Source organism: Neodiprion lecontei, chromosome 1 (assembly GCF_021901455.1).
Source record: "Neodiprion lecontei isolate iyNeoLeco1 chromosome 1, iyNeoLeco1.1, whole genome shotgun sequence".
Lineage (NCBI taxonomy): Eukaryota > Metazoa > Arthropoda > Insecta > Hymenoptera > Diprionidae > Neodiprion > Neodiprion lecontei.
This window is the reverse complement of record NC_060260.1, coordinates 8,216,855-8,234,629: the sequence shown is the minus strand read 5'-3', so window position 1 is coordinate 8,234,629 and position 17,775 is coordinate 8,216,855. Positions and strand designations below refer to the sequence as shown.

Here is a 17,775-nt window from a genome sequence, read left to right as displayed (position 1 = left end):
CACAAAACGTGTTGCCAGTAATGATTTGCAACGTAAAAAGCGAATTTTAATATGGCATGGCAATAAAAATTTTATAGCTTATTCGCGTTTTATCCAACTACAACAGTTTGTTTGATTGACATTGATGATTATGTTCATTATATACTCATGCAAAAATCCAAATCATGATCCAATACTTCGAAATTATGTGCTGCTGAGCCCTTTTAGTATTCGATTCCATTTGCAACATTGTAAGTAACATATTCAATTTAAAATGGCACCAGTTTTGGGTTTGAAAGTTGAGCATCGATGAATAACTGTAGTCAGAACACTAAGCTATGGAAGTAACTCGTGATTGGTAATAATGATCCAACATTCAAGTTAAACATGACTAAGAGACTAATGACAGTTGGGTGTGCAATATTCAATCACTGCCTTAATGTAGACAGTGATCTCATACTATTCTCCGGTATTCGTATTCTCTGAATGTGATGTGTATCAACTATAATATTTGAATAGATACTTTCATTTGTTGAGAGGCAATAGAAAGTTAAACTTTGTTAATTGTTCAGGAATTTCATAAACATACAACACTTCGATTATTATAAATAAAATATTTTTGCTGATTTGTAAGTCTTCGATTATGGTACTTATCATTTCTATTAATAAAGAAACTGCAGTTCTACCACGCATACTGATTATCACGTTTTTTTTTATCACAGCGTTGTAGCAGTACTTTAAAGCTTCGTAACCTATGATTATGTAATACGACCTTGAGAATTGCAAAACAAGCAATTTGTGTATGGCACATAAAAAAAAGTCAAATATTATAGGTCTGATGTCAGTTTGCAAATCAGTATATAAATTTACTTACTACGTTTGTGAGTTACTGCGCCTGGTATGCTGAGATCTTCAACAGACTCTGATTCCTGCAATTGAATTTTACAACGTTTGTACGTTAAACCTGAATAAGTATGACGAATATTACATCAGCAAATATAATGAAGCATTACATTATTATACAAATTTCCATACATTAAAAAAGGCTATTAGACCTTAAAGTTTCTGCTCAATAGTATTGAAAATATGAAGGAATCGATACAAAAAAGATGACAAACCTTCATTCGATCTGGCTCTTCCCAATCTGGGTCCATTTTAGGATCCATGGTAGCATCTCTGCGAAGAGATGTATCTCGGGAAGGCCCGAGCTCCTCTTTCAGGGAATCAAAACCAGGTTGATCAAGCCTTACTCTTGCTACGGCTTTTTCTACATCGTCGGTAACGAGTTCTACATTGAATATGCATCTTTTCACGATATCTTTACGACCGATTTTATTCAAAGCCTTTTCTAGAGTATTTCCTGGAAAAAAATTACCAATGAGAAACAAAATGAAATTAGCAAATAGTCTATCTTCAATTTTACAAACATCATCTGGACTAGAATTAAACGCTTTTCTACACAGAAGAAAATGATAAATTCAAATTGGCCAACCATCGTTATTATGTGAATTTAATTTGAATGTCTTTCCCACGCGAGATTGTTTCAAAACAAACCTTTGTGTTTACAAGGTCCTTGATGCCAAGACTGTGACCTTCTAAAAATAAGTAGCAATTCACTAACGTGAGAATTAGTGGCTTCGTTCTCAAACGTTTGATATAACGTTATAAACATGGTCTTTTCAAATAATTTCACAAAACACACACACCAACTGGTCACAAACTGATATTACTTTATAGTGTTTTATGAATATAACACAAACATTCACTGCAAATCACTTGATTTTAGAAAAATTCTACACGTTCAAGGCCAAGGTAATGCTTTAAATATAAAATTCACAACTTTTCTTGGTACTGTGTGGTTTATATCAACGCAGAAATGAAAATTCCTTTGTAAAGATCTATCAGCGTCAAAGGACGATTGAATAATGCCAGACGGATGGAGGTTGTTATTTTTGTTGATTATAGTAATAATGCTGAGCTATAGTGGGGTATAGCAAGGCGATTAGTATTAGTGGTGGGACTTGTGTCAAGCATGGTAATGGGTGATGAGATCATCAACTACGTTTCTGTACAGATTCCACACGTGTGACTCAACGATTATGCGTTCTTGTTTATTTCACCTTGTCAAACTGGTTTCACTTTATACTACTTCATAGTGGTTGAAAGGCTCTGCGAGCCTTTACTACACAATTGGAATTAATTGGCAAATGTATGCAGGTAGAAAAAAATATACCTGAATTCACAAATCAGTCTTTTGTTTACCGATTGGAATACGAGTTATTATTAACATAGTTATTTAATAAGCCATTAATATTCGTGCGCAGTAATACAACTAAATACGGCTTTATTTTGCAGGTGTTTATAGAGTTTCCATTGTTACGTTTTAACACTAGCTTATTTTAGAAAAGAAATGTCTATTTTGGGATCTTGGAATGAGTACCTAACTGTCAAGTGTACAGAACCTGTTTCTCTGTATATTGAAGTCCCGCATAATAAGCTGTGGAACATTTGAACTGACAAGTAAATCAGGAGTGCTATCATTGAAATAGCTAAATATATTAGTGGCATCAATTGGGGTAGCGATCAGCTACTGATCAACTCATATCATGTATATCAAACGATTTAATTGCGATAAAAAAAAAGATCTGCAAGTGAAGTTCAGAAATCAGAAGGATGTAATAATCTAAATGATAATATGGATCATATATTTTTTTGCACTAACCTGTCGCTTTGTTCCCATCGCTTTGCCATAATTTGAACATCATGTCGGCTTGCTGTGCAGGTTTGCCAGGATATTCTTGCTTGATAAGCTGGACATCATTCGGCGGGATGTTTAATTCTTCCGCTAGTTTCTCCCAGTCCGTATCCAATAGATTGGCTATATCCGTCAATCTTATCGTAGCCCTATGAATAGCATCTGGTCTAGCTGTACATGAAAATAGTAGTTAGTAAATAAATCCCCGAGATAAATAATGGTGTAGATTCTTGATGAAAGAAACATGTAAACAATATTTTGATACTAGACGAGTTAATGGAACTTTGAGTAGAATTTAAAAAATCTGCATGGTGCAGCAAGAAAACTTTATTACTTACTAATTCCACCATCTCGAAGGAAACTGTAGTTCTTCGATAATTCAAGTAAGTCTAGCTCCGATGTCGCACCTTCGGGAGAAATTTTTTCAGGTAATAAAATATTCAGTGTGCAAAGTGGCGTCTGAGAAGGTTCACCCTTTGGAACTTTAGGTTCACTCATAAACATGATGCGGCCAACAGTGTCGGCGGCATCTGGATCTTTGACTCTTGCAGTAAACGGAACTCTATTTTCTTTGAAAGCCCTGAATGGTAGCTGTAATTGTTCTCCGCTCTTCAAAACCGGGATTAGATTACCGGCAAATTCCATGTATTGTGTTTTCCCTTCGAGAACCTGAAAAAAGTGTAACACAGCAATTAAACTAATGAACTCTTTAGAAAACAGTATAATGCTGTACCGATAGCTTTGAAATATGAATGGAATACCTCAACATCCCGGCTTTTGGCAACCTCGGTAAAGTGCTCTTGATGTTCTAGCGTTTTGTCTTCCTTATCATCTGTCATGCAGAACACACGTAGTCTCGCTTCTAGTGGATCGACTCGTTTAGCAAAAACAACAAACCTGCGGATTGAATACGTAAATGAGAATACATTAAAAATAAACGTGAAAAATGTAATGCGTGCGAGAAAAATAAATTGAACCGGCAAAAATATATATCCGCATTTTGTATTAACCATAGTTTGTGCTCTATTGGTTTACAACTCACTTGGCCATAAATGGCACGTGCGTAGCATGGGTATAAAGTTCTGTGGCCATTTTAGTAGCCTCAGAAATGTTTCTGCAATCCATCAGCCAGAAACGAGCGGATACAGTCGTCGTAAAGGAGACACAGTCCTTGACAAACGTTAGTGGCGTAGATCCGGTTACATCCTCCCAGACCGCCCGAGACTGACCCCCTGAACGACATACATGCCAAGTCCAATAACATTATTAAAATATGTCCGTGCAGTTAGTATACAAATGGCAGCTGTGAGACACGTGTGGATTGAAAGTACTGATGTTGAATACAGTTTTTCATTTGTGGCAAGTTTCAATGTAATTGATAGTTACAAGCAAAGTAACTTATCGGCAGACAGAAAATGAGAGTGTCTTTTGTAACATGTTTAATTGTATTTAAACTAATAGATCTTATCAAGGTACAGAGTTTAACTGTATTTAAACTCAGCGGGTATGTGTGCTTGATTGATACGTGCTTGACACTGATGTATAATTAATGGGTAATACTGTATGGGTTGAATAATTCGATAATGCTAGCTAAATAAAGAAAAAATAACATCCATGAGAAATGTGTAAAAAGCAGGATGTGTATAGAGCATAAAGCACGAAATCATGTATGTCTCGTGTAGGCTCTTCGTCAAAGTGTTACATTAGATACGTTTATTTTTAAAAGATACATATCTCGAAGTTCCATATTCTCTTTCTTATTAATAACAATTAATTTGATAAAGAAAGAGAATTATCGGTCAACCGTAAATAGCAAATTGCAGTTGCATTAACGAATATTCAGTATGACAAATAGTATGGTAATCGCGTAAGTTTATGATTATCATTGCGACCATATAAACTTTTGTACCACTGTTGTCAACATATAGCGCATGGAAAAATGGCAACAGTACTGGAAAGATATCCTAAAATCAAAATAAAGTTTTAACCATTGCATCCACAAACAACCAAAGTACGTTGAGTACATCTGTATTGTCGGAATGAACTGCATAATTATACCGAGACTTGTTAATGCGTTAAGTGATTGAATATATACAAAACGGACGCTATTCGAATGATTCGAACTGCAACATGCAATTTTTAATCCAGATGCGATTTTGTCGATACGAAGTTTTTCAATTACTAGTTACAATTCGTCGTAAGAATTTCTATGATCGAAGCATTTAACAATCAACTAAATGTGCTGAAACAAAAACAATCGAATTAACAATTACAATTAGCCAAGTTGGTAAAATTTATCTACGTTAATTAATGATCCATACCTAACTGACTCAATCCTAACAATACGCAAGCATTAACAATGAATCACAACAAGATATGTATACAACAATGGTACTGAACAACATTTTGCTATGGAACACCACAGCTACCACCAATCCTTCAAATCTCTGTCCAATAATTTCTATTATCAACAAATCCTGGACCAAAATAAGGTCAATATCATTTTATGTCGACTTGATTGAACAAAAACATATTTTTTAAACAGGGGGACCAGTGGGGTTCAGCATAACTGAACATTAACTCTGTCACTTAATATTTTGCAAATATACACTGAATATAGCAGTAGAGCTACTTAAACTAGATTTCACTTTGAATTTAAATTAAAGCAGTAATCGGGCGTGGAGCTGACTCTAAAATGTTGATGTTAAAAAGCAAAATTCGTTGTAAAGAGGATGATATAACTACGAAGGCTTGAAGCATTATATTTCAAATGAAACACATTCAAGAAGCTGGCTAACACCGTTACGTAGCTAATTCCTTCAGCATCTGGTAAAATCTAGGTTTGCAAGTACATATAAACATCATACTAGTAACGCGACTTGTGAGCGAATTTCAAAATTAAAATAGACTCATTTATTATATATCAGAAAGAGATTCTCCGTTCAAGTGGCTTGCTGCCCTACAATGTTACGCGCAAGCATATATTACCAGTTATGCTGCACAGAAGTCTAAGAGTTCCAACTGCTCCAGCATCTCCGGAGTATTGATTAATCATGCCTTTATTAGCTGCTTGTGGCATTGGTATCGTCAAAGTAATCGGTTTGTGGAATTTTCGACGTCTGGGCTCTACAGTCACAATCGGTGATACCGCGACACGATTTCCAAGTAGCTTAGCTACCAAATCAGATGGTATCGGATGAGCCTGAAAGTGTTAAATTTGTTTCAATCTTAATTTTATCAATAATTGACAACTGTAAAGTAGCAAACATACCTACAAACTCGTTTGGTGGTTCCATTCAATACAAATAATAACCCGTAAGAAAATCTACGTGCAGTTTAAAAATGTGCATTTCCAAATTCATAACTGTCTTACCTGTAGCCCGACTCTAATTTTCTTTGTAAGAGCAGCTGGCGGAAATACAGCCTGAACTTGAGGCACAGCGGAAGAAGAGACAGTGCCTCCTTCAGGACCTACTGCATGAACTTCCTGTCTAACACGAGACACTACGGCAAAGTAGTGCGGGAAATCTACCGTGAGAATTCGTACTATACGTGACGTCTGGAGATCCTCTAGCTGGCTTAATTCTGTAAATTCAATATGTCTTGTTGTATAGATTCATCAAAGGCTCAAACATATGATAATTTCAAAAAAATTAACAGGTAAGAATATGAAGAAATTACCTAGGTTTGAATAGTAAAGCAACAGTTTGAAAAATTTACCTTCTCCTTCAAAGCTCTCGTTAAGCACATCCTGGACAGCTTCCTCGCTTGCTTCCAGGGTGTGCTCGCGCCATGTTTCTCCATTATCTGATCTCAGTATTACTATTTCTCTTTCCTTTCCACGCAATGAGGCAAAATGTGGTACCTCTATAATCACGGGCCTGAAAGTGACGAAAATAGATTTCCAAATATTGCCTTATAGAATGAAAAGGGCTTTTTAACAATTTGTTTCAAATGTCTCACCCTAGGAACTTAGCACCGACAGGCCCAAGCTCGAGAATTCTACTCGCCAATGCCTCACCCTCCATTAGAGGTGGAGGATTGGTTAATTTATCTCTTTTCAGGTACCGACAAGTTACTCTCATAGGCATGGCCGCTTTACGCGGTGGCACAATCACGCGAACTCCACTGTGACGGCATCCACGCATTGCGCCTCCCCTTGCATCGACCAGGAATGAAACTAGGAAACTGTTTACAGAAAATTAAATTAGACATATCGTGTAAAAGTCTAATGCAATATTCACCACAACCTGCCTACAGCCAATAAAATTTTAGCCCAGTTTCTTGGTGCTATAGAATATAATTGATGAAGTTGTATCAATACTTTTGTAGATAAATGTTCGCATAACTTGAAAAAGTAGATCATTTTATTAAACTGGGCAGGTTGTAGGAAGGCACACCTTCCAGTTGAGAATTAGTGCAACATTTCTGATAACAGACCGAGAATAAGTTACAATAAAATTTGATATGTAAAGTCTAATAGCGTTTTTGATGCACAAAAATAAAGTGTTGATCAAGAAGAAGGCTTTATTCATCGGATATTAATGACAAAAAAGTTGCACATTTAGAAGCGAGTGAAATAATCTAGCCAGATTTCAAAATATAAACAATATGTTCATGTATTTACAATTTACAAAACATAATTCATAAATAAGTGGCATATTTTCAAATTTATAAATAGCACGTATATACATAAAACGATAGTGGTAGAAAATCAAAGCTCTACTGTCACCGTTTACTTCAAATTTGAAATCAAAGATTAAATTACTCATATAAGTTTGTGCTCTTGAGTGTGTTTGTGGTAGTAAGTTAGCACAATTGCTTCTAGGATGGAAATTATTTATAGTAATATTGACAGAACGAATAAAATGCTTTGCAACTATGGCGAACCAGTAGGCAGCAACTATAAGCAGCGTTTGAATATGTTTCAGCGCTATATCAAGATCTAAAATTTGCTATAAATATCAATTGAAGAGTATTAGATCAAAGATGTTGAACAGTTGCGAATGAGAATGACAATAGCATATCTGCATGAAAAAAAAAAATTTATATTGTACTACAAAAGTTACAATAAATTTCCAGCTGTAGATATTTATGTGAAGTAGATGAAGTAATGATTGGAGGTCACACTGAGCTAAATGAAAACTATACCTATATGTATATATATGTATGAAATAACGAATTTTAATACGTACAAAATACAAAGTACCTACAAAAATACTTATCAGTGAATACATATGTTGGAGCAGGATATTCGTTTGGGTAAAACAGCATCTTGGTTTAAACACAATTTCGAATATATATTTTTATGCAAGGTTCTTTTTTATAGTGCGCTTCTAATCAGACCTAATGTTGACGATAAACAAAGAATTTTATTTTCACGATTGCGTATTATTGACTTCTTCGGTGATAGCATCGCATTGTGTAGGAAGTTAAATATTTCCAATATGTATTCACCTTATTCCCATCTCTAAAGAACTATGTAACATAAAATATGCTAAACAATGGATAAACTGCACTATAAAGTGGTGTGAGATAAAAAATGGGTGCAACACTGAAAAGAATTTTAGACAGCAAAAATATGAAGGCAGAGACTAAAGATTTGTCCAAGGGAGTTCACTTACTTTCTCCAGTGTGGAATTCTGCGGGTAGCGGAAATTAAATAACAGAAAGAATCGGAAACAAAATAAAAATCGCGTTAGTATTCATTTCTCTATACAAATATGATAGTGATAGATGACCAAAGATGAAGGATAAGATATACTACATTCTAATATTTGATTTTAGATTTTCGAAATTAGTAACAACAAGTTCGATTTATATCAATCGATGGATTATTTTGATAACGCATAGACAATGACTTTTTGTTCATTGCACTAAGATTATTCATAATCTCGAAAACCGTAATTTTTTTTTTTTGTTTTTTATACATAGAAGCCTACCTTTTCTATATACATAGTAGGTAACAACAATGATTATGTATTATAGCTGAGATTGGTAGTGCGGCAAACCATTCACACTGTGCTAAAATAACAACATAAGAGTTAGAAAATAAACGAAAGTACGTATGAAGTCACAGAGTGAAAACCGATGATCTTTATAGCCGGGCAGCTATATGCTGAATTTAAAATATTATTATTGGACACGTTTTCTTCACTGCAATTCGTAGCTGAACGTGTTAATGGCCAGTTTGAGTGTTCCGTTATTTTTTTGCCCACTGAGCTCAAACGTTTGTTAAATACCTAGTTATTGTTACTGGTAAACCTATGATTTTTTACTCCAATCGGACATATTATGATTGAATTAATTTCATCGTTTCAATGAAGAAAAAAATTTCTTGCAAAACAATAATTGACCATGGTTGATCGATATTTCAAGAAAAAGAGAAACTAAAGGAATATAAAGTGGTAAAATTCGAATTCAAAATTTTGTACAGAAAGGGTGCAAAAGGTAATTGAAGCAAACACAATGGTATGTAAAATAATGTCCAATGTCATTGTACAGAAAATAAATGTTCAGAAAATTTTTTGCATTTTCGAGCTATGACGAAAGTGCTTCAAATACCACAATGTTAAAGAAAAAAAAAGAATGAAAGTAGTTATTCAGTATTCAAATATCATATAACACGATACACCTTAAAAAATTTTGAAGAAAGATACAACTTGAAATAAATAAAGCAAAATTATAAAAAGGGGTATATAATGTACCTGTCCCTCCACATCCCTTGTCCTTTAGGCACGATACCAAGGGCTGCCAGTGATGTGTTTAACGACACTATTGACGCGCTAATCTCAGAACAGAACTATACGTGATTATCGAATTTAGCTTTAAGACGTGCTCATGCTTGCATATCGTGCAGTGCTGCCAATATCTGCATTTTATTGTTTACTTAATATCAATAACTATTTCTAAATGCTACCAGGGCGCTACGAGAAAACTATTGTGAGGGTGCAGCGAATGACATGAGGTATCGACAGATGTATGGTGATTTTAAGTTACATCTAATCCGATCTTCAGAAAACAGTGCACATTTTGCTAGTTTGCCGATAGTTTTATCAATGTCACATTATTTCTATTATGAACAGTCACGTGAACGATGCTTATTTAAAACTTGATCGATAAATATTCTCAAACGAATAACCTCAATTTCAATAAGAGTCTCTACGATCACTGCTGTGTACTTGGTAAATTGGTTCAAAACGTAAAGCAATGATCGTTTAAACCTCTTCGTACCAGGCTTCAAATTCTCGTAAGATTAAAAATATTGACCATTATACCTAATTTTTGAATTGAATAAATGATTTGTAGAATATTTATTTGCATATCACATTTGTAATTTATTGCTCTACATGACATTAGATTGCAGAAATTATTTCAAAATGTTTTTATATAGTTATGGTTACAGCATCGTTACTAAAAAAAAAAAAAAAAATTGCTGAATAAATATTGTATTGAGAATGCAATTTTCAATACTGAATATCCATGCCAAGTAACTACCACACGACACACATACCATTGTAAATTGAGAAAGATCTCAGAGCAAAGTATCATTTCGATCCATCATTTACAGGATTTGAAATAACTTTGAGGTAATTAATGCGGAAATTAAGTTTTTAATATGAAAATTTTCACATTTGTCTCATGGATAATTATTTACGATAGGCATAGAAGTTGCATGTAGCTTGAAATATCAAACACGTCGGTTATATTGGAAATTCACGAATAAAAATCGAAACAATATTAGTGCCCTATTTTTTGAGAAGCAGGCGTTCATATTAATGCCAACTTTAACTAAATAGCAATTCTTGCGTAACAACGCATTGCTAAATGACTGATAAGTCGTACATAAGAAAAAGAACACAGGAGCCGAAGTACACCCGAGTGGAAATACATTTCAATCATAATTTCGTTTAGATTTATTTTAAAGCCCTTTAAAAGTTTAATTTCAACTAAATAACATTGTTAGTAGCAAGCAGTCTTTCACCAACACACTCCAAATCACACTATAATACACAATATCGTTACTTTCTGGTTTTAATCAAGAACAGTTCAGTATTTACATCAGAATTTGTCTAAGCGAGATCCTAAGCAACAGTTGGAAATCGATAATTCGTTGATGAGATCATTGTAAAATAGGTCAGTGATATCTATGCGAAAAAACATAGGTAGCCTAATTGGCATAAAGGCTCGAATGCACAACCTCGACGAGAGTGGTGGAATTCCCTTGTCGTATTTTGTATACAATCCGAACTTATAGAAAGAAGTATAGGATTTTTTTGCATTCTCTGTGAACTACGAAAGTAAGCTAGTCATGAGTCTAATCCAGTTTATCGGAGTAGTGAGAGATTAGCGTAAACACTCGAGAAAGTCTCTACATTAGAACCACGGCCATTTAATTGGAAGGCCGTTATTTTGAATGTTTTAAATTTTATTTGTATTACAAGCGTGTTTTAAATTTTTTCGCTTTATTCTCGGTTCCCAAAGAGGAACTTTTATGCTACATACTTGAGTAGGTTTGTTTTCAGAGTTTTTTTTTTAACTGAATTTTACATCAGATAATCATTCTATACTCGGTGTAATTTAATATTCAAAATAACGAGAGAAAGACTATACATGTATCAACGGAGTATAAGGTAATCTTCATTTCAATCACTGCAATTAGAATTTCACCAACGCCGAATATTTCGTTATTCTATTCAATCGTTAGCATATTACACAGTTTTCCATGGAGTAATTTATAACTTTAGGGTGGCGATAACGAGTGTAAAATAAACATAGTATGAAGATACATACCCAACGTGAATCGGATGCCTGTTGATGTCCACATTGTCTGGTTTGTGATTTGCGGCATTTGATCTGTGATAGCTTTCTTTTGTAATCATTTCTGTTATAGTTGGAGCTGAAATTGGAGATTATAATGTTAAAATAATGCAATTCTAGACAACACTAAAGGCGGCAGTTGTACGAGATATGGAAACAATTTTACCTCCAGAATGTCGATTGTCTCTTTCATCGTCAGTCACATTGAGGCGCATAGAGTCATCACCCATTGATTTCATATCGTCAACAGTCATGTAACGGTACTGCTGTTGGTCGCTTAACATCGGATCTTCGCCTATAAGGAATCATGATTGAACGAATGGATATGTTTTTCAAATTTGGAAAGCATTGATTAACTACGTAAATAAAAATTAAACTAGAGTTATCGTAGTGTGGATTGAAATGCTTCGGTGAGATATATTCAAGTATGCTTATATGATGCAAAATTGGAGCACTATCTAATTTATTGTGCAACATATAGAAAACTAGAATCCAGTAATTTTTCAATATTTTCCCATATTATATTAATGTAGCGGGTGTATTGATTTGTGTCAGTCCCAACGATTTATTTGAATCACCATCACCGCAACTCAGTAATCACTGAGCAAGCTCTGTTTATCAGCAAGACGCAACATTTTTCCGATCATAGAATTATTAATGCTCTTGATAACATGTGTGTTGCTCAATTCTATGGATAGCGTTTCATCCACTTTGATAGTGAGGCACAGATAAAGCTGAATTTATTTTATCAGAGTTGTTTAGATATTTTGTATTAGTCTATCAAAAAATAGTATCATGTCGATACATGTAGCAAATCACTGTTCATTGTTTAATATGTCCTTCAAGATACTATTAACATATTGTTGCTTGTTAGAAGTTTTACACATTTGTGATGACTTCGGTGCTGTGTATTTATTGAACGAAAACTTGGTAAGACAAGAAGTACTGAATAACATATGCACTAAATTTAACTAACAATGGTAAAACAAAGTCGATTATTTACATTTCAAGTGATTCCTCTAAACGTCATCAATGTTTTGAGGTGAGGAGAATTCTAAGCCACGAGCATCACATATCGAGTTGTAACTGTAGACTGATTGCATTTAAAATGACCTAACAGATATTTCAAGAATGTAAGTAGTAATGATCCACTTGTCCAGCCGCCTACAAATTCAGCCTACACTTACTAAACCAGTGATGTCACGATAATAATGAGGAAATGTTAAAACGAAACATGACTAATGCGAATTTTTCCAGTATGACACATTTACAAAATCAATATGACATTATTTAAATATTTACAAAAAAATTTTTCTCCATTATCAACATTTCAGTGCTTGCACAGATTGTTTGCTCATATAATTAATTTTAGGCATGGATACAGCGTCTACGAGGAAAAATTTAGGTATATATATCATATGAAAATAATTCAGCCGATGCGTATGATAATTAGGCAACTTAAATATGAGGTAAGCTGTAATTTCGGTTTTCAAAACTTACGTAACGTGCGGTTATAAAATTTCAGATATTGTCAGCAAGCAAAAGATTTATTTTTCCTTCAATTATTTATAAAGCCTTTCAACTACGTTTCAAATGTAAGGTTTATTTAATGTTTATACCAATTTAATGATATTTCACGCAAAAGCGGACGCCCCAAGGCTACCTATACTTATATTCTAAGCATACTGTTTTATACTTGTATACGAATAGAGGAACATATGTATGTATGTACATAGATATATGCAGGAATTTGTAAAGTTGTTGAATAGCACATATGTATTCATAACATATTAGATCAAATCTGTTTCTCTCGAGTTCAATCTATCTTTAAATTTGACTTCGTAAAGTAATGCCCTACATTTTTCTGGCAACATTGAATATCTACAGAAAATCTGAGTCAATTAAATATAATTACACGGAATTGAATTAGTGTCGTAAACAGAAATAGTTTATAGCTTCTGAGAATTTATGTATGCTTCTGCTTGTTCCGCTTGACCCAATTGCATATGCATGCATTGTTGTGTTAAACATTAAGTCAAACGGACTAAAATAGCGATGATTTGAGGTCAGAAGTCATTAGCTTTGTGTTTTTTTCTTTTCGGTTTTGTTAGTTTTATGTTTACTCTACATCCACATCAATTATCACACCGAATTCACGTATTTATACATTTAGATATATTTTTAGAGCATAGACGTAAGCAAGTCAGTTTTTGCGTTCAAAAAGCCACTACCGTACCACTTCTACCGCCCCGATGAAGAATGAAAAATTATTTCACTTACATTTCGTATTTTTATTTTTTTTGAACTTTGCACCAAATTTTGACAATTTCTTCAATATGTAATGCATCGAGAAGCTTTGAGGAGAAGAAATCTTTTTTCAAAGTAATTGAATAGAACTGCAGAACATTAGTAAATAGCTTTTGGATTTACGAGTAATTTAATACCTCTCTGACGTATTGGCGTATTATTTATCAGCATTTCAATATTGATAATAATTAGATAATGATAACCATTGACGTGCGAGGGAATAAAAAATTGTCTTGATTAAATCTTTCTCTGAAATGATGTATTGATAACGATTAGAATATCGATTGATATTCAAATACTTTACTCAAGTTTTACTATTCAGCAAGAAACGTGAATCCAGTGACATGACAATTTTATGTATGAATGAAAAATATTTGACAATTACTTAAATACATGATACTTGTATTTAAAAAATTACGGATTGTTCCGGATGACCTTCTTACTCATTCCTAGATATAATTGAAGCAGATGTAATTAGTCAGCTACAATGAACACCCGAGGCAACCTTCACAGCTATTTCACGGGCTACTGGTTAATAGCTGCAATTGGTTCTTTTTCTGCCCTAACAGTTGATCTGTCAACCATCACGAAGCACCGTTCTCTTTGAATCATCTTCTCAATGGGTGCCAGCACAGCCCAATTATTCAACCTATATGTATACACGCACGTAGAGTATGAATCTCAATTGACACTATACTTCTGTTCTTTGAAACTTTAATTATATAAATTTGAAGAGTTTTAACACGTATCATTTTCCAGAATAATGCTCGTAGCGTTCAGGTTGGGTTGTAATTTTGCTAAGAAATTTCTCACATCAAGAATATCAGATAATTACAACATTGAGCGAATTAGATCACGTTCAGACGTGACATCTTTGGGTCAACTGCAATCGTTAAGAGGCCATTCACGGTTAGTATAGATGGAATAGTAATTATGTAATTCGATAACTGATATGACAACTTAGGAGAGAACAGAATATGTTTATCTGCATAAAATAATTTCTCGAAAAATTATTAACATATTTACACATCAGGTCGCTGTTCCTGTTACGGGCACACCCACAGCAAGCCATCTTCTTTGGTTTTTTCCTGTGCTTTACCTTTTCTAACGGCATATTGGTATTGGTCCACAAATAACTTAATTAGTTATAATTTAATGAAAAAGCAAGCACTTAAATCGAGCCTGAATAGAGTGATCGGAATAGCTGTGATGTATAACACACTTTTCTTTGTTATAAATTATGATTATTATTTTAGTTTTATATTATTAATGGTCCATTTATTGCGCAATTTCAAAAACAACTACTTTATTACATTATATTTGTTAAATCTGTAATATGATTTTTCAGATATAACTTTCAATACGATAAAGTATTAATGAAAAAATTTTCTTGTTCTTCGGAAGAAATAATGTAGCACAAGTTCTACGACACTTTAATCCACAAAAGTTTATTGCAGTGTGGAATATTCAAATTATTCACTGTTTTCAATCAAATGTCATAATAAACCTAGATGCACATTAATCAATGTTATTGAGTTCGGTAGATGGTAGTTCTTAGAGCACTGTGAGTTCATTTTAAACACGGAAATCAGATTAAAATCGGTTGAAAAATAAGTTCACTTCTGTTCTTCAAGTAAGAAGTACACAGTATGCGAAAAATCACCCTATTCACTTCAGAGGTGTCTGCCGATCTTTAACTCTGTATACACTTCACATCTGCAACGGGCAGGCCAGGAACAGCGACTGTCTTAGAATTGATACTTGTTCAGCACAAGCTTAGAAATGTGACCTCATTCCATGAATCACTAATTTTATAATAAGATCCATTGGTCCATGATTTCGCAATTGATATTTACACAATGTTATATTTATACTTGTTTTTAACAAGCACCCAAGCGATAACCCTTCACCTTGAAATTAAGTGAGATAAAAAGATAAAATTTTGTTTTTGAATCATGTCTACTTTTTAATCTGCGGTATGACGTAAGCATGTGTAATAAAGCAGCAACGTATAATTTATGAAATTCAACAAATTCGATGCTGTTGATATTGGAACGAATGAATCACTGTACACTCTGAATCTATTATCAGTAACAAAGATGCATGTAAATTTACTGTAAGAAGTACTAGTATGGACAACAGTTTGCAATGCGAAAAAATTTATGACTAAAATTAAAAATTCTCAGAGCTTGATTAAATTTTGATTTTGATTTGATTAGTCGACACAAATACTTGTTTAATAATTTATTTTAAGGCGTTCAAATACTAGTTGGTAATGAAAAATTGCTACAACAAGAATTTTTCCTTTTAAACATGCTAACACTGAACACTTAGTGGCTGGCAAGCCTTAGCAGAGTGATTTACAGTCTGAATACCATGTAAGTGAATCTTGTGAAATAATATGAATGGCACTTTTATAATTTTTTCTATTTTTTAACTGCAATCCTCGATCGATCGTTAGCTTACGCTCTATTCGGAACTGGATAAATACGCACAAACTGTTAAGACTCAGTGGTTTTGCTTAGTTATATAAAATGGAATATTTTGGTGGGCAGAATCGAACTTGGCACTTGGCCAGCCTAAGTCAAACTAGCTTAACCAGAAAACAAGAGGCACGAAACAAGGCCGCAGATCCTGTCTTACGTAACAGGTAGTAGTAGAGAGAAAAAGAGAGGAGCCGCATCAAAACGTACCGAACACATAACAGATGTCACTCGGCTAGCATAATAGTGGGAACTTTTATACAAGTCATTACTATGTAAATTACATTAACAATAGTATGCCCTATATTTCTTCAACGACATTACACATAAAACTTCACTGTTGTTGGTGCGTGTAACCAGCGCATGTATGCACATCACAAATAAGGATCTTTAATTACGGGAGCTGACGTACATGTATACACATAATTACACAATGCACATTAGGTTGTGTAATTAATCAATAAAACCCATGCAAGTAGGTTTATTGAACCAAGAGACATGATCATGTTTACATTACGAAACAAAGGACATATCAATGAAGTTTTTTCTCCTAATGTACAAAATGGAACTCTTGTTGAAGCAAAGAGGTAGTGTTGAGAAATTGGTACATTGCGGTGTACCGCTGAAGTTTTTAAATTCAACGCCGTTTGGAGTTTGAACATGTAACCGTTCTATAAATATGATCTGACCTATATCGAAACTAATTATAGATTTTAATGTTTATACAGTGAAGCAAAGAACGAATGAAATGGCAGGAAACTTTGGTTGCGAATAATCCCTTGGGTATATCATTCGATTAGCCAACAATCTTGATTCCTACGTTACTCTCCATTCACCAGTAGGTCAACTTGTGACAGTTTGAAACATTTGGCACTCTTTGAAGTTTTACATGATAATTTAGTACCAAAGGTAAATATATAGTTTATTAGATAATTCTATCCATAAGACTGTCAGTTTATCAGCAATTTGACCAGCACATTAATGAGAAAGCGAATGAAAAGAGTTGTATTCGATCTGTTCAGCTACTTACAAAACTATTTGAATCTAAGAACGGAGTAAGGGAGATGACCGTCAAAACATTGAGAAATCGAAAGTATTCTGAAACTTCTGTATACCTATCATTTAAGATTTTGATTTGAATTGTGTAAATACATATAAGCCTAATAATAAGTCGTGTAATATGAATTTATGTTAATTACTGCGATAAGCTGTATATAAAAGAAAGTTCGAATAAGTGAATAGGAATGAGTGTATGGAATGTACAAAGGGATGACAAGGAACATGAAACAAGAATGAGCGAGAGACACACAGAGAGCTTCAACTTACTAGTATAGGTCATTTGGCCCTGGTAGTAGGAAGGGAGGTAGACATGTTGCGCATGAGGCGGCTGCCCGTACACATTCATGGCTGCCATACCAATTTCGTCGCCAC

The 17,775-nt window shown here is 34.0% G+C and overlaps 1 protein-coding gene across 31 annotated transcripts in view; it reads right to left on the bottom strand.

The window, feature by feature from the left end:
• Window positions 1-17,775, bottom strand: part of LOC107220941 (ankyrin-3) — a 98,940-nt gene that overhangs the window by 27,733 nt on the left and 53,432 nt on the right. For 21 of the 31 annotated variants that reach the window (XM_046745932.1, XM_046745936.1, XM_046745994.1 and 18 more), the window contains 14 exons: window positions 17,671-17,775; window positions 11,721-11,849; window positions 11,528-11,633; window positions 9,442-9,519; window positions 6,698-6,922; window positions 6,455-6,615; window positions 6,108-6,319; window positions 5,723-5,936; window positions 3,777-3,966; window positions 3,496-3,631; window positions 3,073-3,403; window positions 2,702-2,905; window positions 1,098-1,339; window positions 854-908 (listed from right to left, as the gene is read on the bottom strand). In XM_046745932.1, coding sequence (XP_046601888.1) covers window positions 854-908; window positions 1,098-1,339; window positions 2,702-2,905; window positions 3,073-3,403; window positions 3,496-3,631; window positions 3,777-3,966; window positions 5,723-5,936; window positions 6,108-6,319; window positions 6,455-6,615; window positions 6,698-6,922; window positions 9,442-9,519; window positions 11,528-11,633; window positions 11,721-11,849; window positions 17,671-17,775 — 2,388 coding nt within the window. Of the gene's footprint in view, window positions 1-853; window positions 909-1,097; window positions 1,340-1,533; window positions 1,929-2,701; window positions 2,906-3,072; window positions 3,404-3,495; window positions 3,632-3,776; window positions 3,967-4,832; window positions 4,977-5,722; window positions 5,937-6,107; window positions 6,320-6,454; window positions 6,616-6,697; window positions 6,923-8,358; window positions 8,377-9,441; window positions 9,520-11,527; window positions 11,634-11,720; window positions 11,850-12,557; window positions 12,764-14,304; window positions 14,325-14,887; window positions 15,960-17,670 lie in introns of those variants that run through there. The other 10 variants (XM_046745964.1, XM_046745997.1, XM_046746002.1 and 7 more) reach the window with 10 other exon arrangements.